The following is a 22,170-nucleotide window of genomic DNA, read 5'->3' as shown; positions in this document are numbered from 1 at the left end:
AAAAAGGAAATTTGGAAATAAAAGTATTTGGAGGAACTTATAGGGATCCCCAGTAATTTTAACCCTGACATGAGTCTCTTTTCTGAAGGACAAACATATGTTTTTTTCAATGTGTTGTTTTTCTTCTCTTAAACTAATAGCTGTGATAAAGTAAAATACTTATAAATTACCTTATATAGCTATCACACATGTGTAACAGATAACATTAATCTTAAATATGAATATCCCATTGTCTCTATTTTTTTCTTAAACTTTACAAATATACTTCTAGATATTTAACACAGAAATAAAAATAAGGGGTCACCAAATTAAAGAGATTTATCCTGACTCGCTTATTTATATATTTTTTAAAGAAAGGTCAAATGAAACAAGGACGTGTTTCTTTTTTTTTAATTGTTTAATCTATTTGTATCATATACAGTAGGCCTACTCAACTATTAATGTAGCCTTAATATTTTTGTTTAAATAAATTAAATTGGCATCTAGAGACCTGAATCTATTATATTTCATTAATGCTTAAAAACAACATAACAAGAACATATATATTTAACACTAGAAGCCCTGTGGTGGTCATTTTGATTGTTTTTGGTTTTAAAATGTAATTTTCTCCAGTTGTGTAACACATATGAACCCTTTCTGTCCATATGTATTACATATTCTCAAAAAGCATGAAACACGGAGTGCAGAAATAAAGGAGATATATTACATTATACCTAAAATCCCAAGCAGCAGTCACACTGATGGCCACACAGAAAACAATTGTATTTTGAGTATACAGAACGGTATTCTACTTTATTATTTTTATTTGATAGTCTGCAATGTGTTTAGCTGTAATCAGATTAGTCTCTACTCTGTGACTGAGTGAATGACTGTTGTTACTATGCAACAAAATATGGAGTTGATGTTTTGGATCAGATGGCACTGAAGTATTCTGTGAAAGCTGACTCCCGACAGTGGTCTAGTCAGGTGTTTTACAATGTATTGGACCTAGCAGCCATCAACTCCTGGGTACTTTAAAAAGAATGCACGGAGAAGAATTTACCAAGGAGAGAATATATTTTACAGTTAGCACAGGAACTTCACAAGAAACATTTGGAACATAGGGAGACTGCCAAGCATGTACCCACAGCTGAAGCTGGCAACCCCGTTGAGAACCGCAAGAGACGCCAATGCCAGGTTGGCAAGTGCAATCATAATAAAACTTAGGACAGCTGTGCCCTGTGCAGAAAGCCGACGTGGAGAAGCGCATTACCTGTATTGATTGTGAACAGACTTAGACTCAAGAACAAAAGAAAAATTAATTAGATTTTTTTTTTTTATAACTTCATGTGCTGTGCGCTTCTGTAAAAAAAAAGTGTATTTATCTACGTTGTTCAGTTGTTTTTGCTCATCTGATAATAAACCGATTGCTGTTGAAAAGTAAAAAATGTATTGCTATCGTTTCAGTTTTATAAATATGTACAGTATGCTGTAAACTCGTGCATCTCGCTCCTGGAAACCCTGCCGGTCTGCCCAGGAATCTGCACCATCTGCCACAGTTCTGCTCCTGGTTCCCTACTCCGCTTCTCTTGGGTGACTGGACATCGCTGTGCCAGTTCCCAGTGGCAGACCTCTTTCCGCTGCTGCAGCCGCCTGTTCCCTGGCCGTCGCTGCAATCGCCCCAGTCAGCATGGTGGGGTCCCTCGTCACTGGGTCACAATCCCTACCTGGCCGTGATGGTAAAGGAACCGACCCTCCCTCAAGTTCACCCAAGAAGGAGGGCGAAGATGGGACTTGAGGGCTGGTGGTTGGCTTCTAAGAATGTGGGATATATCCACCCTGCATAAAATGTGTATTTGTTAATTGTTTTATAATTGTTTTAAAAATTCAAATTATATATATATATATACATATATATATATATATATATATAAATTGTGCAACCGCGCTGAAAATAAAATAAAAAAAATATACAGTGCCGAGAAAAAGTTTGTGAACCCCTTAGGATTTACACAAATTTCAAACCTAAAATGTTATTCGATCTTAATCTAAGTCTTAATAGTAGATTAAACAAATGACACAAAAAATGATACTTTTTCAACATTTATTTATCCACAAATGATTCAACATTCAATATCCATGTGTGAAAAAGTATGTGAACCTTTAGATTCAGTAAATGGTGGCACCCCCTTGAGCAGCAATGACTTCAACTAAATATTTTCTGTAACTGTTGGTCAGCCTCTCACATTGGTTTTGAGGAATTTTGTCCCATTCCTCCTTAAAGAACTGCTTTAACTCGGTGACATTTGAGGGCTTCCTTGCATGGACAGCTCGCTTCAGGTCTTGTCATTCAATTTCAATGGGGTTTAGGTCCGGACTTTGCCTAGGCCATTCTAAAACTCGTAATTTATTTTTCTGCAGCCATTCTTTTGTATATCTGCTTGTATGTTTAAGATAATTGTCTTGCTGCATGACCCAGTTTCAGTTCAGCTTCAGCTCATGGACGGATGGCCTGACATTCTCCTCTAGAATCTTCTGATACAATGCAGAATTCATGGTTGTGTCAATGATGGGAAGCTGTCCAGGTCCTGAGGCAGCAAAGCAGCCCCAAACCATCACGCTCCCACCACCATGCTTGACGGTTGGGATGAGGTTAAGAACATAAGCAAGTTTACAAACGAGAGGAGGCCATTCGGCCCATCTTGCTCGTTTGGTTGTTAGTAGCTTATTGATCCCAAAATCTCATCAAGCAGCTTCTTGAAGGATCCCAGGGTGTCAGCTTCAACAATATTACTGGGGAGTTGATTCCAGACCCTCACAATTCTCTGTGTAAAAAGTGCCTCCTATTTTCTGTTCTGAATGCCCCTTTGTCTAATCTCCATTTGTGACCCCTGGTCCTTGTTTCTTTTTTCAGGCTGAAAAAGTCCCTTGGGTCGACACTGTCAATACCTTTTAGAATTCTGAATGCTTGAATTAGGTCGCCATGTAGTCTTCTTTGTTCAAGACTGAACAGATTCAATTCTTTTAGCCTGTCTGCATATGACATGCCTTTTAAGCCCGGAATAATTCTGGTCGCTCTTCTTTGCACTCTTTCTAGAGCAGCAATATCTTTTTTATAGCGAGGTGACCAGAACTGCACACAATATTCAAGATGAGGTCTTACTAGTGCATTGTACAGTTTTAACATTACTTCCCTTGATTTAAATTCAACACTTTTCACAATGTATCCGAGCATCTTGTTAGCCTTTTTTATAGCTCCCACATTGTCTAGATGAAGACATTTCTGAGTCAACAAAAACTCCTAGCTCTTTTTCATAGATTCCTTCTCCAATTTCAGTATCTCCCATATGATATTTATAATGTACATTTTTATTTCCTGCGTGCAGTACCTTACACTTTTCTCTATTAAATGTCATTTGCCATGTGTCTGCCCAGTTCTGAATCTTGTCTAGATCATTTTGAATGACCTTTGCTGCTGCAACAGTGTTTGCCACTCCTCCTACTTTTGTGTCGTCTGCAAATTTAACAAGTTTGCTTACTATACCAGAATCTAAATCATTAATGTAGATTAGGAATAGCAGAGGACCTAATACTGATCCCTGTGGTACACCACTGGTTACCACACTCCATTCTGAGGTTTTTCCTCTAATCAGTACTTTCTGTTTTCTACATGTTAACCACTCCCTAATCCATGTACATGTGTTTCCTTGAATCCCAACTGCGTTCAGTTTGAGAATTAATCTTTTGTGCGGGACTTTGTCAAAAGCTTTCTGGAAATCTAAATAAACCATGTCATATGCTTTGCAATTATCCATTATCGATGTTGCATCCTCAAAAAAATCAAGCAAGTTAGTTAGACACGATCTCCCTTTCCTAAAACCATGTTGACTGTCTCCCAGGACCCTGTTACCATATAGGTAATTTTCCATTTTGGATCTTATTATAGTTTCCATAAGTTTGCATATAATAGAAGTCAGGCTTACTGGTCTGTAGTTACCTGGTTCAGTTTTGTTTCCCTTTTTGTGGATCGGTATTACGTTTGCAATTTTCCAGTCTGTCGGTACCACCCCTGTGTCAAGAGACTGCTGCATGATCTTGGTTAGCGGTTTGTAAATTACTTCTTTCATTTCTTTGAGTACTACTGGGAGGATCTCATCCGGCCCAGGGGATTTGTTTATTTTAAGAGCTCCTAGTCCCTTTAACACTTCTGCCTCAGTTATGCTAAAGTTATTTAAAACTGGATAGGAACTGGATGACATGTGGGGCATGTTGTCAGTATCTTCCTTTGTAAAAACTTGTGAAAAGTAATCATTTAATATATTTGCTATTTTTTTTTCTTCATCTACGATTTTGCCATTTGTATCTCTTAAACATTTAATCTCCTCTTTGAATGATCTCTTGCTGTTGTAATATTGGAAAAACATTTTGGAATTGGTTTTAGCTCCCTTAGCAATGTTCATTTCTATTTCTCTCTTGGCCTTTCTAACTTCCTTTTTGACTTGCGTTTGCAGTTCTGTGTACTCTTTCTGCATACTTTCTTTTTGGACCTTTTTTAATGCTCTGTAAAGTGCCTTTTTTCGCTGAATATTTTTTTTAATTGATCTATTAAACCATTTTGGCAATTTAGTTTTACATTTAGATTTGTCTACTTTAGGGATGTAATTGTTTTGCGCCTCTAGTACTACATTTTTGAAGAACAACCATCCTTCTTCTGTGGGTGTTTTCTCTATTTTACTCCAATCTACTTCTGTTAGTCTCTGTTTCATACCTTCATAGTTTGCTTTTCTAAAATTGTAAACCTTAGCTTTAGTCATTACTTTTGGGGTTTTAAAAAACACTTCAAATGAGACCATGTTATGGTCTGGTTTGCCAGTGGTTCTCTGACCTCTGTTTTAGTTATTTTGTCTTTGTTATTTGAAAAGACTAAATCAAGGCATGCCTCCCCTCTAGTCGTGCCTTGACAGATTGTGTTAGGAAGCAGTCATTTCCACCATTTCAATTTCATCCGTCGTGCTCCTCACCGGGTTTTCCCATTTTATTTGGGGGAAGTTGAAATCCCCCATTAGTATGGCTTCTCCTTTGCAACATGCATATCTAATGTCATTGTATAACAGATTATTTTGCTCACTGTCTGAATCTGGTGGTCTATAGCATGCTCCTGTTATTATGCCCTTTGAATTTTTGTCCGTTATTCTGACCCATATTGATACGGTTTTATTTTCTTTGTCCAGGTTTAACACCTGGGCTTCAAGACTGTTTCTTATGTATAGCGCTACCCCTTCTCCTCTTCTGTCCTGCCTGTCTTTCCTATACAGTGTATACCCACAAATATTATATTCGTCCCCATCACACTCTTAAATAAAAAATAAGTGTGTTCTAGAAAGTTCTAGAAATGCGTTCGAGTTCATCTGTGCCCTTGCCCTATAATAACCCCGTATCTTATATAACTTGTTTTTGTCACGTTTATATAACTTGTTTTTGTTAGAATGTTCTAGGGAAAGGGATGGTTTATTCAGAGGGCCGAGCCTAGAGGGAGTGATCTGGCCAATTACTCTCTCGCATGCAAAAGCCTAACTTGGTCTCTGATGAGAGTCAGCCGTGAGGATTAGCGCACAGTCCTGCTCGGTAATTTCTTGGAGACAGCTGCTTTCTCTTACCAGGGTTGAAGGGCTCTCCCAATCCGCTTGGAAGGGTAAGAATTAGTTCAATTGCGTCTCATGGACTGTATTGATCTGTGATTAATATAATCTTTGTATGTAACCTTGTTGGGTTGTGTCCCGTTAGGGATATCGTTATTCGCAGAATAGCATCTGTGTATGTAACTGTGTGTGTGTGTGTGTGTGTGTGTGTGTGTGAAATAATAAAGGACCTTTTAAAATTACTCTGTGAAGTAATTGTCTTATTTACTTCCACATCAACTTCCTTTTAAATTTAAAGTAACTAAATTTCACACAACACTCTCAGACAACCACGTTTCTGTAACACCTATCACATCATAGTTACTTGTTAGTGCAGTAGCTTCAAGTTCTAGAATTTTGTTTCTGATACTTCTAGAATTTAGATAAATACATTTAATGGTTGTCTTACCTGAGTTGTTGTTCTTGTTTTGATGCGGTCTCCCTTCTGTTTTTTTGTTGATTTCTCCCCCCTTCCTTTCTAGTTTAAATGCTTCTGAACCTGCTCGAGGATCTTTTCTCCGAGTAGACTGGTTCCCTTGTTATTTAAATGTCTATCCCGTCTATACAGATAGTCCTCGTTGTAGAATGTGGTCCAATGATCAAGATAGGTGAAGCCTTCCAGTGTGCACCACGTCTTCAGCCATGCGTTTTGATTTCCAGCTGTCCATATGGTCCTTTGCAAGGTGCCGGTAGTATACCAGAAAATACCTCAGTTTTGGTCTTGTTTTTTAATTTCCTTCCTAGCTCTCTGAATTTGTTTTGCAGGGATTTTGGTCTGTCTCTTCCAATGTTGTTTGCACCGATGTGGACGACTACTACTGGGTCGTCTCCTGTTCGTTCTAGGAGCCTGTCCACGTTCTCTGTGATGTGCTTCTGTTTGAACGCAGTATTTGGTTCTACCTTTGTCCGGAGAACATTGTTCCAGAAGTCTTGTGGATTATCTACGTGCTCTTTGGCGAACTTCAGACTGGCGGCAATATTCTTTTTAGAGAGCAGTGGTTTCCTCCTGGCTATCCTTCCATGAACACCATTCTTGTTCAGTCTTTTTCTGATAGTTGAGTCATGAACATTCACATTAGCCAAGGCAAGAGTGGCCTGCAGATCCTTGGAGTTTACTCTGGGGTTCTTTGTGACTTCCTTGATGATTTTCCGGTTTGTTCTTGGAGAGATTTTTGTAGGACGACCGCTCCTGGGTAGAGTAACTGTGGCCTTGAACTTTCTCCATTTGTAGACTGACAGTGGATTGGTGGAGCCCCAAATCCTAAGAAATGGTTTTATAACCCTTTCTAGACTGACGAGCATCAATAACTGTTTTTCTGAGGTCCTCAGAGATTTCTTTTGATCATGGCATGACATGTTTCCACACACCTGCATGGGGAAGACCAAACTCACCAAGTTTCTGATCTTTATATAGGGTGGGGCCTCCCAAACTCACCCCCGAAGATCTACCTAATTATTTAAACACCTGATTCTAATTATCCCCTTAATCGAGCTGATAAAATCAGGGGTTAATTTACTTTTTCACATAAACGGAATCTTAATTACTCATTGTTTGTCTAATTCATATAACATTTTGTTTCAAAAAACATGGAATCGGTTGATATAAACCCTACTGGATATTTAAGAAAAGACTGGTTTTGATTCAAGAAGGCTATCATGGTAAAACTACGTAATTTCCATAATTATCATTGGGGTTTACAAACTTTTTCCCAGCACTGTACAGTGCCGTGAAAATGTATTTGCCCCCTGTCTGATTTTATGCATTTATGCAGATTTCTAACACTAAATGTCATCAGATCTTCAACCAAAATCTATTATTAGATAAAAGGGACCCTGAGTGAACAAATAACACAACATTTTGATACTTATTTCATTTATTTATTAAAGAAAGTTATGCAGCACCCAATGCCCCTATGTGAAAAAGTAATCGCCCACTTAGACTCAATAACTGGTTGCGCCACCTTTAGCAGCAATAACTGCAACCAAACGCTTCCTGTAGTTATTGATCAGTCTCTTACAGCGCCATGGAGGAATTTTGGCCCACTCCTTCATGCAGAACTGCTTCAACTCAGTGACATTTGTGGGTTTTAAAGCATAAACTGCTTCTTTCAGGTCCTGCCACAAAATCTCAATAAGGTTGAGGTCTGGACTTTGACTAGGCCATTCCAGAACTTAAAATTTCTTATTCTGATGTAGACTTGCTTGTTTGTTTCAGATCATTGTCTTGCTGCATGACCCAGCTGCGCTTCAGCTCAGCTCACGGAGGGATGGCCTATCATTCTCCTGTAGAATTCTCTGATACAGAGCAGAATTCATGGTTCCTTCAATGATGGCAAGTCGTCCAGGTCCTGATGCAGCAATGCATCCCCAATTCATGACACTACCACCACCATGCTTGCATGCATTTGGTTCTTACTGTGGAGTGCAGTGTTTGGTTTTCGCCAGACATACCAGGGCCCATGTTGGCCAAAAAGTTCTACTTTTGACTCATCTGTCCATAGAACATTGTTTCAGAACTCTTGAGGATCATCCAGGTGCTTATTGGCAAACTTGAGACGAGTATTCATGTTCTTCTTAGTGTACAGAGGTTTCTGCCTTGCTACTCTGCCATGAATCTCATTTTTGACCCCAGTGTCATGAAAACTGACTAACAGAGGTGAGAGAGGCCTGCAGATCCCTGGATGTTGTTCCAGGGTTCTTTGTGATTTCCCAGACGATTTTGCACCTTGCTCTTGGAAAGATTTTGGCAGGACGGCCACTCCAGGGAAGATTCACTGCTGTCCCAAACCTTCTCCATTTGGACAATATGGCTCTGACTGTGGTTTGGTGGAGCTGCAAAACCTTAGAAATGGCTTTGTAACCCTTTCCAGACTGATATCAACAACTTTTTTTCCAGAGGTCTTCAGGAATTTTTTTTGATCGGGGCATGTTGTGCCTCTAGAACCTGTGTGCTGACAACTTCACTCTGATTGTAAGGGCCAAAGTTAGTCAGATTTATATTAGGCAGGGCTGGCCCAAATCAGGCCTGATTGTTAACCAAAGTATTCAAACAGCTGACCCTAATTATCCCTTTAATTGGGTTGAGTTAACTGAGGGGGGACAATAACTTTTTCACACCTGAAGATTGCATGTTTGATTACCTTGCACACCAAACAAATGAAAGCAGCACCAAACTCCTCTATATATAGACTCCCTCTATATACTACTACAACCCACAAAAAGATCTGACCAAATTTAATGTGAAAAATGCTGAAAATCAGACAGGGGACAAATACTTTTTCACAGCACTATATATATAGAGAGAGAATCCATGTACTTTGCAAGTATGCGTGGAGTTAATCCAAACGTATTTCCTGTACACTGGTTTTATAGGGATGTGAAAATAGACGTCCTTTGGGTCCAACCATGGTGAACCATAAGCCTGGCCTGCTGAGCTGCAACAGCAGTTGTGAAGTGAGCATCTTGCACCATCTCCGACTCAGATACAGTTTTACCTGTGAGAGATAGAGGAGTGGTCTGAGGCCGCCTTCCCTTCTTGGCACCAAAAAATGTCACACACTCCCATTGGGGTTGCCACACTCTCTGAACCCCCATTTCGTTCCAGACAGCGCCCCAACCTAGGTTGGAAGCATCTGTAGTGTAGTTGTTTCCACCAAGAGAGAGCCTCCATACAGTGACAAGGCACTATAAGTAAGCGGTAGCTGAACCACGCTTGGAGAGGGGAGGATCTAAGATACTTCTGGGCCTGACGGCAGCAGCAACTAGAAGGTCAGTACCTTCACAGCTGCATTGGGCTGAGGCAGCTCCAAGCAGACAGTTAGCCTCTGGATTTCAACTGGTTCACCGTAATGCCCTGCCATCTATCCTACAAGAGACTGGATCAGTAAATGGGATACTGCATTAATCGGAAAGAGAGTCTTTGTTTCGACGTATCTGCACTAAACGAATTAAATAAAGCTGTCAGTTATGTTTTTGAAGATTCCGAGAGAATCGCCACAAGAACACTTAGGCTATACAAACTATATAACTTTTCAATTGCAACGCATTAGCTGAACTGAGTTACGTCTGATCAACTGAACTACTCCCAGTGGGAAAACTGCCAACAACAACTAATTGGACTTGGAGATCAACAAGCTGATCTCCATTTGAAAATAGCTATATCGCGAGCCTATGCAATAATGCGTACGGAAAAGTATCGTCTTCATTGGAACTGCCGATCCAGAGAGCTGCAGTATTCATCGACACAGATTGACTTCTGTATATGGAAATCAATAAGTATTCAACATGTCTAATATTAAATACTTTATGACTGAAAAAGTAACTTAAGCAAATGCTATCAGTGGATAAACTGCTCTAGGAATAGAATATAACTTCCTGTTTTAGAGTGTGTAAGAAATGTATTATGTTTGTTTGAAACGTGCAACTCAAAAGGAGTTGCCTCGCAAATGCAGAGAATTTCATCATTGCCCCATTTGAGTTAATTTGAATATATAATCAACTGAGGTTGATAACATATTATTAAATTGGTACATCACGTCTAAACTAAATTAACACGGTAAAACTAATTTGCTAATTTAGGTACTGGAATGTTGGATTCCTTTCTCAATGGGAAGCTGAATTAATTCTCGTGCATACTGACATGATCGATGACAACAAGAAACGGGTATTGAAAACACTAACGCAATTGTGGTCAAGGGAATCTGAGTTCTACATCATATCACAGAACTATTATGGTATGTCTCAGTTATTAACATTTGGCCATTCTTAAACAGTGTGCCTTATATATAAATAAATTGTATACCAAAGTCACTACACTGGTACAAGCTCTGGTACCGACCAGTGTACAGGAACTGGTACTGGCAAAGGGAATCACTGGTACCGGTCTAAGGGTACCAGGACAAGTGATGCGCAGGTAAAGACCTGAAAAAACCACTGGCAAACTGAAAGCATGCACTGCAAAACAGACAGGGGCTGCAGTTGCTGGTTAACTAGAAAAAATCTATCAGCCTCCATTGTCAGTGCAGCAAAGAAAACACAGCAACAGCATAGAGGCGCTTGGAATATTCTCCAGTCAAAAAGGCTCCTGCCAATTCAACAGCGCAGTGTAGCTAGAAAGCCGTTAATACTGGCAGTGTCTCTGTAGTGCGGAAAGCTGACTGGAAAAATACAGACGGCTAATGCAGGATACTGTCTATGTACAGAGAGAAAAACAGAATAATTCTTGAGATAACTTGCTTATCAACATTTTACCGCCAACCAAGTTTATTATAATATATATATATATATATATATATATATATAGATATATACCTGACCTGGGACCTGGGAGGGCAGCTGGCTAAGTACCCAGCTGCAGCGGGCAGATGCTGAATTAGCTTTGAATTTGATGTAATTTCGACATCACCTGGGCTGATGGCAAAAAAGACTTTAGTGTGCCCTGTTGTAACAAATGAAAGGCTAATGGAAAGTAACACAGCAGTTTTCATCCTCTGGGTATCTACTGCAGTTCTCAGTAATAGTTTGTCAGTCGAATAACTGTATTTAATCATTTGACCAACTGAGTCGTTATATTTATTTATTTTTATTTATTTATTTTAATGAAATGCTGAGGCAAATGTCTAATTGTCTGAGATCTGATGTCAACTAATGTTAGACATGAAATAATATTGCTTGAATGTGTAAAACAATTTTTATGCATAAAGAAAACTAAATTTTTTATGTCAAATTGTTGTTCATATTTCTAAATAAGAAAAATACAAACTTTATGCTGTTGATTAATTATTAATTAATATTGCTGTGATAAATTAGTTTTGGCACTGTGTTCTTCCTGAGTTTCAGGTAACTATATTTAACTGGGTGGTTTTTACACATTTAAACTTAACTGTGATTATTAGTCTCTTACTGATATTGGATGATCTCTTATTCAAACAACACAACACTGCTCAGAAATTTGTATTGCATTACTGCAATAAGAATAAAATAAAACATTGTTGCATTTTATTCTGGACTTGTCCTCGTCCCAGAGGTGGGTGTTTTGTGTGGCATTTGTAAACACTTTTTATACAGCCTGTTATATTTATTTCAGTTCAAAAACTAGAACTTTGGGTAATGATCTTAACCATGGTTTCCTGAAATACAAATGTAACCATTACCGAATGGGTATTTACCTGTAAAAATCCTGAAACCTGAATAGAATAGCAAAGCTGCACGTAACTGCCTGTGACGCAACCATGCTTGCCCCCGAGAGCACAAGAGGACTGCAGACACAGCTACTAGCATCATGTTTACTTCAAACATGCAGTCTTTGTGTCTGTTATCCATTTTGATAGCCACTGTTTAGACAGGGCTTGTCCATGGGAGTTCGTCCAATAACAGACAAAAACAGTTTGGACTGTTTCAACTTTGTGTCCTGTCCACATAATAAGCTAGTGCCCGCACAGGGCAGAGCGTATGGAGCTGTTGCTCTCTGTCCAGCTGGAAAGGAGGTGGATGGAAAGCCTCCAATTCCACAGACTGGTTGATGTGGAATGTTGAGGTAGCTTTAGGCAAGAAAGCGGCGTTGGTACGAAGCGTAACCTTTGTCCTGGCTTCTGAAAAATTAAGCAGGCTTTTGCAATTGAAAATGCTTTCATCTCACTCACTCGCTTAGTGGAGGTGAATGTAAGGACTCAAACGGAGGCTTCATGAGTGCCCTAAGCACTATGTTAACTCTTTGACTGCCTTCCTGCTTTGGAACACTATGTTGCCAGTCTGCCCAACCAAGATGGCCGCCAACATTCTAAAAGCTCCTCTATTCCTTTCCTGCCTTCTCCCTGTCAAAATGTTGGACAGTCACTAAACTTGCACCTATAAGTATATTATAATCAGATCAGTGTTGCTGCATATATGCAACTGTTGTATTTGTGTTTGCGCTTTTTTTAAAAATGATGAACTCATTCACTAACACTACCTCCTTTGCATGGTGATGTACGCGGTACTAAAAGTTGTAATAAGAGCAGAGTTGGTCAGCTCTGTCTACACCTCCTATGTAAAAGAGGCACTTTCTCCAAAAACAACGGGGGATTCCCCAGCGTCATTTTATTATTTTTTAATTATTGTGGCATGCCTTTTCAAGTTACTTTGACAGTGCCACAAGTGCAGGTGTGTTTTTTTTTTTTGTGCAGTCTCTCAACGAGAGCAGGGGAAGTGTAAAAGTTGTCTTTGTACACAACATGGCCCTTACCTAGCAGTGTTCAGCAGCTGCATGACTACACTGTAACCAATTCCCACATCTTTATCATAGGAATATGCTCCTCCGGTGTACATGTCCCATGCACAAGTGTAGTTTGTGTGAGAGTCAGCGAGGACAACATTTTGAATTCCAAAACGGTGACATTTATTTGGAATGAACTGCTGAAAAAAGAGTCATCCACAGAAAGATATCATTGACTCACTGTGACAGAGAATGATTCTTTGGAAATTAGAGGGAGGGTTGGACACTCCCCCCGACACATTACCCTGTGTCTCAAAACCTCTCTGACCTACCAAGGCTGGTCCGACAAAGGGTCCCAATTTGACTTTGCCTTTCATTTAAATTACTGGCAGCTGCGGACCTCCTCGCCACGTGATCACTAGTTTCCCCAGTACTGATTGACGGTACAAAAGGGGCGTAGTGCATCACTTCCTGTTTACAAGTTAACAAAACCAATTGCGATTTGCCTTAATCTGGACATAACATTAGAACTCACAAAAAAAACAAACAACACAGTTTTTTTTGACGTTGTTTAACATCTGATAGGCTAAAACCAAACAAACAACACTAAACCCCTAACATTTTGCTAGGCCTCGACAGCGATTTCCGGTCGTGATTTGGGCATGTTGTAACGTAGCAATCACTGTGGCTTGTGTTTGAAATGTTGTGTTCGTTATATCGTTAGTGACACCTGACTAATACAAACACCAGAACACAATACGGGACCCACCAGTCTTGCCCTGATTAACAGAGCAAAATAAAGCCCGTTGGGTCCCTAATTTTGTCTCGTTATGTGCGGCAACATAACATGTTTTATGACATTTTTATTTTGTTGTAACGTGGACCTAATAGCAACAGACAGACAAATGCAACTGTAGTGGTGTTTGTAAGGACGTCATCCATGTGACAATTGATGAAAGGTATGAGTAGGTATCGGTTTAGAGCCTTTCCCTATTATAAGAGAAGCCTTTAAAAGTTAATTAATGGGTCTTCCTCGCCCTGAAATTTGTCCCCCAGCATTGGACGGACTCTGGACTCTTGTTTTGAATTTTAAGTATCGCAAAAGACCTGTTGAAAAAGCTTTTTTTTAATCCCACCAGGTCAATTTGATTGACTTGTTTACGACTAGACCCATTGCAATTTGGAGTCCTATAAATATTTCAATTTCCTGTCGACTGGTAGGTTTCCAGTCATGAAAGTGGGAATGGGGGTCTATGCTGTGATGTAGCAGTGGGCATCTACTGTCTGATGGAAGCCTGCCAGAACTGGAACCTGATTGATTGATGCAACTGAACCGCTTTCTAATATCTTTTAGATACACATTTGATATGTTTGGGTTTCTGGAGCTTCATTCACAGCTATCCTAACTGCTAGCCCGACATGAGTCTAGCAGCATTTCTATTGTTCCACATACCTCGAGTGCTTCTTTCTCTATACTGATTTTCTTCCCGGTGAGTAACCTAGAAAAAAAGAAAAATAAAGAACATGAAATATTCATATTAAATGTACAATTATGGTGGCCCTAAAATGTGAGAATTAAATTTATGTTTTCAATGATACTAAATACACCATATGGCAACAAGAAGCAACTTCTTGAAAAAAAACCTGGCTCCAGTTGTGTACAGTGTTGTGAGGTTGTCAGAGCAGATACTGGGGGTTGTTCCAGTTGTGTACAATGTTGCGAGATTGTATTATTATATACAATGATCTGACATTCTCAGTTCCTCTCTCATAATTCCATTAGTTTTTGTTGCCTAAAAATGGCACGCAAAAGGTTCCGCACAGAGGACGTGGCTAGGATTTCGAAGGAAACTGACAGTGACTCTGAGTCAGACCCTGAACTGATTCCATCTCTCTGGCAGTGTTATTTACCCCACTAACACCTCCAGTGATAACACCTTTGTCACAGAGGAAGAGTCCCCTCTCTTCCATGGGAGAGCCAGTGGGAGATCCAGAAAGAGAGATGGAGGAACAGCCTGCATGCCCCAGGAGGCCAAGAGGATATGTGCCAGTGTACATTGGACCCCCTCCAATAATGTACACCCTTTATTGGTACTCCAGGTCCAAAGGTGATACTGCTGGCTTCACCCCTCAGTATTTCCAGCTTTTCCTCACAACAGGTATGCTGCCCAGTTCCTACAGCAGCAGAGTCTGGGACCACATGTCTGTGCCCACAAAGAAAACAGGTGTCCAAGAAATGAAAAAAATTCAAAGATGAGAATTGTTAATAAGCCAACAAATTCCCTTTACAAAATGTGTGGTATCCTGATTGCAGCGTGATCAGAATACGGCCATTAGAATTCCAAGTAAACCGGGAAAAGTGAACATATTACCCTTGTTTTGGCCTATCCACACTGGCTCCCTGTGCAGTATAGAATTGATTTTAAGATTTTGCTGTTAACTTACAAGACCCTGAATGGATTTGCACCTAGTATTTGTTACTGACCGTGTATCTTCCAAACCGCACTCTGAGATCACAGGATGCCGGGCTGCTGGTTATTCCTAGGGTCAACAAAAGCAACACAGGAGTAGGGATTTTTTCATGTAGAGCACTGAAATTATGGAATGCCCTGCCTTCATTTGTCAGGAAAGCTGAGACCATTACAGTTTTCAAGTGAAGACTAAAAACGCACTTTTATAAAATGGCTCTCTTATCTTAATGGGTTTTACTGTAACTTTAAAATTGCTGCTGTATTATTATGTGTATACTGTTATTGAAATGGTCAGATTGTGGCAGTTGTATGTGTGACATGCTATACTAATGTATTGTGGTTTGTTCTTTTCTGCTATGTAATGTACAGTGCTTTGTGATACTTTTGCATAAAAAGCACTATAAAAATGAAATAAATAAATAAACTTCAGCCACTTACAGACAACCTGAGTGAGAAATTTGCTAAAGTGTACTCCCCTACTCAGCAACTCTCGGTGGATGAGTCTCTCATGCTTTATAAAGGCTGTTTAATCTTCAAGCAGTACATTCCATCAAAGTGGGCATAGTATGGAATAAAACTGTGCCACCACAGGGTACACACAGAGATTCAGGGTCATTCACCCATCTCCAGCTGTCCACCCACCCTGAATATCAATGAACAAATTTTATGGGACCTTATGTACTGATGTTTAACATGGGTCACCTCCTGTATATTGATAATTATTATACAGGAATCCAACTTCGGAAAACTCTCTTTACTTTGAGACAACAGGACTGAGGTGTGAGGAACTGCTGGCTGTAATTAGATAGATAGATAGATAGATAGATAGATAGATAGATAGATAGATAGATAGATAGATAGATAGATAGATAGATAGATAGATAGATAGATAGATAGATAGATAGATAGATAGATAGATAGATAGATAGATAGATAGATAGATAGATAGATAGATAGATAGATAGATAGATAGATAGATAGATAGATATGTATATCCTCACCACTCTCCATGATGAGCCTACAGCAGCAGTTCCTATGTGGGGCAGGACCGCACCAACAGGAAACCTTGGTGTGTAATTGACTATAATCACTATGAGGGAGGAGTTAGCAAGTGCAACCAAATGTTAGACTTACAATGCCTCCCGAAAAACTGTGATTTGCTTCAAGAAACTAGGGCTGCACATGACCCAGGTGGCATTATATAATTCCTGTGTGGTGTACTGGGCACCCACACAAGATCAGGTTATGCCACTCCTGGAGTTCATGACCACAGTCATTGCAGCACTAGTTTTCCAGGATAACAAATATGCAGGTAGAAAGCAAATTGAGGATCACAGAGAAGCAATATCCTTGATCCTTACCCCCCACAGCATGAAAAGAATGGGCCCAAAAATTATGCAAAATCTGCTCAAAGAAAGGCATATGCAGAGACAGCTGCTACTGTTGACTGATGTGCCCCACAAACCCAAGTATTTGCCACCATAATAAATAACTTTTTTGTAAAGTGTACACAATGTGATAGTTATCTTTGCCAAGTTTTCAACTTAGAATATGCCTCATAATGTGAGGTGAAAATCCTTAATTTTAAAAATAAAAATTGGACATGTTATACGCTATGCATTACAAGAGGGGTTAAAGTTCACAAGAGGGGTTAGAGTCCGGTGCCAGTGTAATCTTCACAACCCACAGTTTAAGAATGTGTAGTTTCCCAGCTTCCTTCGATAAAGTTTTTTGCAAAGGGATCAGAAAATAAAGATCAAAGGCACAAAAAAATTATATATATATATATATATATATATATATATATATATATATATATATATATATATATATATATATATATATATATATGCCCTTCGAATCAGAGCTATTATGGGGCAAGTTCAGCATGGAAGAGGGGGTGTTGGTTTCAGTTCAGCTTCTCCTACATGACACAAAGCAACCCCAGCTCAGTGGAGGAAGCTGGTAGTCAACAAGGTGCAAAAGCAGGAGGAGAGGATGAGGTGTGTAAAGGCTGTTTCCCAGACCAAGCAGGGAGAATGAATGAGATGGGAGAGTGTGAAACAACACAAGGTCGGCTGGCAAGACCTGCGGACAATGGAACAGAGCAGGATCAGTTTCCTCATGAGATCAACATATGATGTTCTCCCATCACCACAGAACCTAAACCTCTGGGTGGGTGAGGATCCCTCATGTCCTTTGTGTTCATCAATATTAAGGCACATTTTGACAGGATGTAAGGTAGGTCTTAGCCAAGGACAGTTTACTTGGCGCCATAACCAGGTGCTGCAATGTTTGGCCTTAGCATTGGAAGACAAGCTTAACCTGACCAATAAGTTGCCACCAGTTCCATCAAAGCATTACACACAAAAGACAATATTTCTCCGTCCAGGAGAGCAGCCACCAAGAAAATGTGTTAAAGCCAAGCCTCGCCCAGGACAACTGGAAGCTGCTGGCAGATGTTGGTCAGCGGCTTATTTTTCCACCTGAGATTGCCACCACTAACCTTTGACCAGACATTGTCTTGTGGTCTGGATCAGCATGCCTTGTTCATCTGGTAGAGTTAACAGTGCCATGGGAAGATGCTGTGGATGAGGCATATGAGAGGAAGAAACTTCGGTATGCTGAACTAGCTGCTGAAGCGGAACAGCAAGGATAGAGAGTCCAAGTTTACCCAGTGGAGGTGGGTTGTCAAGGATTTGTGGCACACTCTACAACCCGGTTTCTCAGAGATGTAGGGTTCAGTGGCCAAGAAGTGCGTCACACAGTGAAGAACTTATCTGAAGCAGCAGAAAGGAGCAGCAACTGGCTGTGGTTGAGACGGAAAGATTCTGGATGGGGATCTCAAGCACAATAGAAAGAAATCAAGGCTGATGTACAGGTAAGCAATATTGGCTGAGCTGAGTCGGGGATGGAGGGGGGTAATGTTGGGATGCCAGAATCATTGTTGAGCCCTCTTGAGGTGTCGTGGGCTAGTCAACAAAACACTGAGGATGGCCCACTTGAAGACCCCAGAAATGTACCCTACTTAGCTCAATCCAGACGGTTGTCATGCTGATGCACTGGGGAGACTGCACTGGGTTGATCCCCGGAGCCAGCATTACACTTCAGCAATCAACACCTGACAGAAGGATATCTACATTACCAAATGGAAAACAACGCAAATGGATGGAGATGCAGATGGATCACATTATTTTACTGCACAGCTATGTCTTAGATGCTTATCTTGGCAAAAGTCGGGTTCAAATCAGCATGAAGATCAACATCTACTCTCACGTAATGGAAATCAGTGCCATGAGAAAGTATTTGCCACCTGTCTGATTTTCTGCACTTCTGACACTGAATGTTATCAGATTGTAAACCAAAATCTATTATTAGATAAAAAGGACCCTGAGTGAACAAATAACACAACATTTTGATACTTATTCCATTTATTTAATAAAGAAAGTTATGCAACCCCCAATGCCCGTGTGAAAAAGAAATCGCTGCCTTAGACTCAATAACTGGTTACGCAACCTTTAGCAGCAATAACTACAACCAAACGCTTCCCCTGTAGTTACTGATCAGTCTCTCACAGCGCCGTGGAGGAATTCTGGCCCACTCAGTGACATTTGTGGGTTTTCGAGCATAAACTGCTCATTTCAGGTCCTGCCAAAACATCTCAATGGGGTTTAGGGCTGGACTTTGACTAGGTCATTCCAAAACTTTTAATTTCTTGTTCTTCAACCATTCTGATGTAGACTTGCTTGTTTGTTTAGGATCATTGTCTTGCTGCATGACCCCTTCCCTGTTATGTATACACAGCGCCTTGCAAAAGTATTCAGACCCCTGACCAATTCTCTCATATCACTGAATTACAAATGGTACGTTGAAATTTCGTTCTGTTTGATATTTTATTTTTAAACACTGAAACTCAGAATCAATTATTGTAAGGTGACATTGGTTTTACGTTGGGAAATATTTTTAAGAAAAATAAAAAACTTAAATATCTTGCTTGCATAAGTATTCAACCCCTGTGCTGTGGAAGCTCCCAGTTTTTACCAATGAAAGAAATTGCCCTAACGAGGACATAATTACCTTACCATTGGCCTCCACCTGTGAACCATTAAAGTTGCTGTCACATTTTCTGGATAAAAACTCCACTGTTGAAGGATCATTGGTAAGGCTGTGAATCTGAAGGAAAATGAAGACCAAAGAGCATTCTACAGAAGTTAGAGATAAAGTAATACAAATGCATAGATTAGGGAAATGGTACAAAATAATATCCCAGTGTTTGGATCTCCCAATGAGCACAGTTGGATCAATAATCAGGAAGTGGAAGCTGCATCACACCACCCAGGCACTGCCAAGAAAAGGCTGTCCCTCAAAAGTCAGCGCTCAAACAAGAAGGAGACTTGTGAGAGAAGCCACAGAGAGGCCAACAATCACTTTGAAGGAGCTACAGAGTTCAGTGGCTGGGAGTGGAGTAATGGTGCACCAGTCAACCATATCAAGAGCTCTGCATAACACTGGCCAGTATGGGAGGGTGGCAACAAAGAAGCCATTACTCAAAAAGTACCATCTGAAAGCACGTCTGGAGTTTGCCAGAAAGTGACCCAGCTGCGATGTGGGAAAAGGTTTTGTGGTCAGATGAGACCAAGATAGAGCTTTTTGGCCAAAACTCAAAGCGCTATGTGTGGCGCAAACCTAACACTGCCCATGCCTCAAGACACACCATCCCTACAGCGAAGTATGGTGTTGTTAGCATCATGCTGTGGGGATGCTTCGTATCAGCAGGGACTGGGCATTTTATTAAAATTGAAGGAAGAATGGATAGAGCAAAATACAGGAAAATACTGCAAGAGAATCTGCTTCAGTCCACTAAAAAACTGAAGCTTGGGAGGGAATTCACCTTTCAGTAGGACAATGATCCCAAGCACAAGGCCAAAGCAACATTGGAGTGGCTCAAGAACAAAAAGGCGAATGTCCTATAGTGGCCCAGTCAAAGTCCTGATCTCAATCCCATTGAGAATCTGTGGCAGTATTTGAAAATTGCGGTCCACAAGCGTCGTCCAACTAACCTGAACAACCTGGAGCAAATCTGCCAAGAAGAATGGGCCAAAATCACTCCGACACTGTGTGCAAAGCTGATACATACTTACCCCAAAAGACTTAAAGCTGTTATTGCAGCGAAAGGTGGCTCTACCAAATATTAATGTGTGGGGGTTGAATACTTATGCAAGCAAGATATTTCAGTTTTTTATTTTTCTTAAAAATATTTCCCAACATAAAACCAATGCCACCTTACAATAATTGATTTTGAGTTTCAGCGTTTTAAAATAAAATATCGAACAGAACGAAATTTCAATGTACCATTTGTAATTCAGTAATATGAGAGAATTGGTCAGGGGTCTGAATACTTTTGCAAGGCACTGTATACACACACACACACACACACACACACACACACACACACACACACACACACACACAACGAGTGTACAAAACATTAGGAACACCTGCTCTTTCCATGAAATAGACTGACGAGGTGAATCCAGGTGAAAGCTATGATCCCTTATTGATGTAACCTGTTAAAACCACTTCAATCAGTGTAGATGAAGGGGAAACAGGTTAAAGAAGGATTTTTAAGCCTTGACACAATTGAGACATGTGCCATTCAGAGGGTAAATGGACAAGACAAAAGATTTAAGTGCCTTTGAACGGGGTATGGTAGTAGGTGCCAGGCGCGCCAGTTTGAGTGTGTCAAGAACTGCAACGCTGCTGGGTTTCTCACGCTCAGCAGTTTCCCATGTGTATCAAGGATGGTCCACCACCCAAATGACAACCAGCCGCAGGCCAGTGGTCGAAAACGGCTCATTGATGAAAGAGGCCAAATGAGATTGACACGAATTGTGCAGAGCAACAGACGGGCTACAGTTAGTCAACTGACAATCCAGTACAACATTGGTGCCGAAAGACCCATAAAAGAACGCACAACTCATAGTACCTTGACATGAATGGGGTACGGCAGCCGACGACCTAACAGAGTTCCACTTCTTTCAGCAAAACACAAGAAACTGCGGTTGGAGTGGGTTAAGGAACGAAAACACTGGAGGACTGGAAAAACATTGCCTGGTCTGATGAATCCCGGTTCCTGCTGTTTCACGCTGATGGGGGGACTAGGGTATGGAGAAAACCACATGAGTACAAGCATCATGCCGCGTGTCAACATTGCAGGCTGGTGGTGGTGGTGTGATGATGTGGGGTGTGTTTTCATGGCACACATTGGGCCCCTTGATAGAAGTGGAGCAATGTTTGAATGCCACAGGATATCCCTGAACATCACTGCCAATCAGGTGCATCCCTTCATGGCAGCAGTGTATCCACCTGCTAATGGATTTTTTCAGCAGGATAATGACCCATGCCACAAGGGTAGGATTGTCCAAAAATGATTCCACGAACATGACAGTGAATTCAGTTTACTGCAGTGGCCTGCCCAGTCACCAGATCTCAATCCAACTGAGCATCTGTGGGATGAGATGGAACAAGCTTTTCGGAGTAGAGATCCACTACCAGCCAAATTGACACAACTGTGGGAAGCACTGGAGTCAACATGGGCCAGCAATCCTGTGGAATGCTTTCGACACCTTGTACAGTCCATGTCCCGACGAATTGAGGCTGTTCTGAGGGCAAAAGGGGGTGCAACTCAATATTAGGAAAGTGTTCCTAATGTTTTGTACACTCAGTGTGTGCGTGTGTGTGTGTGTGTGTGTGTGTGTGTATATATATATATATATATATATATATATATATATATATATATATATATATATATAGTGAGATATGTAATGTTTTCATACAAGAAGGGCTT

At 40.4% G+C, this 22,170-nt stretch overlaps 1 protein-coding gene across 6 annotated transcripts in view; it reads right to left on the bottom strand.

Annotated features, from left to right (window-relative positions):
• Window positions 1-22,170, bottom strand: part of LOC121320437 (pyridoxal kinase-like) — a 166,738-nt gene that overhangs the window by 54,218 nt on the left and 90,350 nt on the right. For all 6 annotated transcript variants that reach the window (XR_005950842.1, XR_005950843.1, XR_005950844.1 and 3 more), the window contains exon 7: window positions 14,303-14,348. Coding sequence is in view for 2 of the 6 variants with exons in the window: in XM_041258768.1 (XP_041114702.1) it covers window positions 14,303-14,348 (46 nt within the window). In the remaining 4 variants the exon portion in view is untranslated. The remainder of the gene's footprint in view (window positions 1-14,302; window positions 14,349-22,170) is intronic.

The sequence above is a fragment of the Polyodon spathula genome, chromosome 9 (genome assembly GCF_017654505.1).
Source record: "Polyodon spathula isolate WHYD16114869_AA chromosome 9, ASM1765450v1, whole genome shotgun sequence".
In the NCBI taxonomy this organism is placed as follows: Eukaryota; Metazoa; Chordata; class Actinopteri; order Acipenseriformes; family Polyodontidae; genus Polyodon; species Polyodon spathula.
Note: the sequence above shows the minus strand (reverse complement) of the source record. Positions and strands in the feature narration are given on the sequence as shown.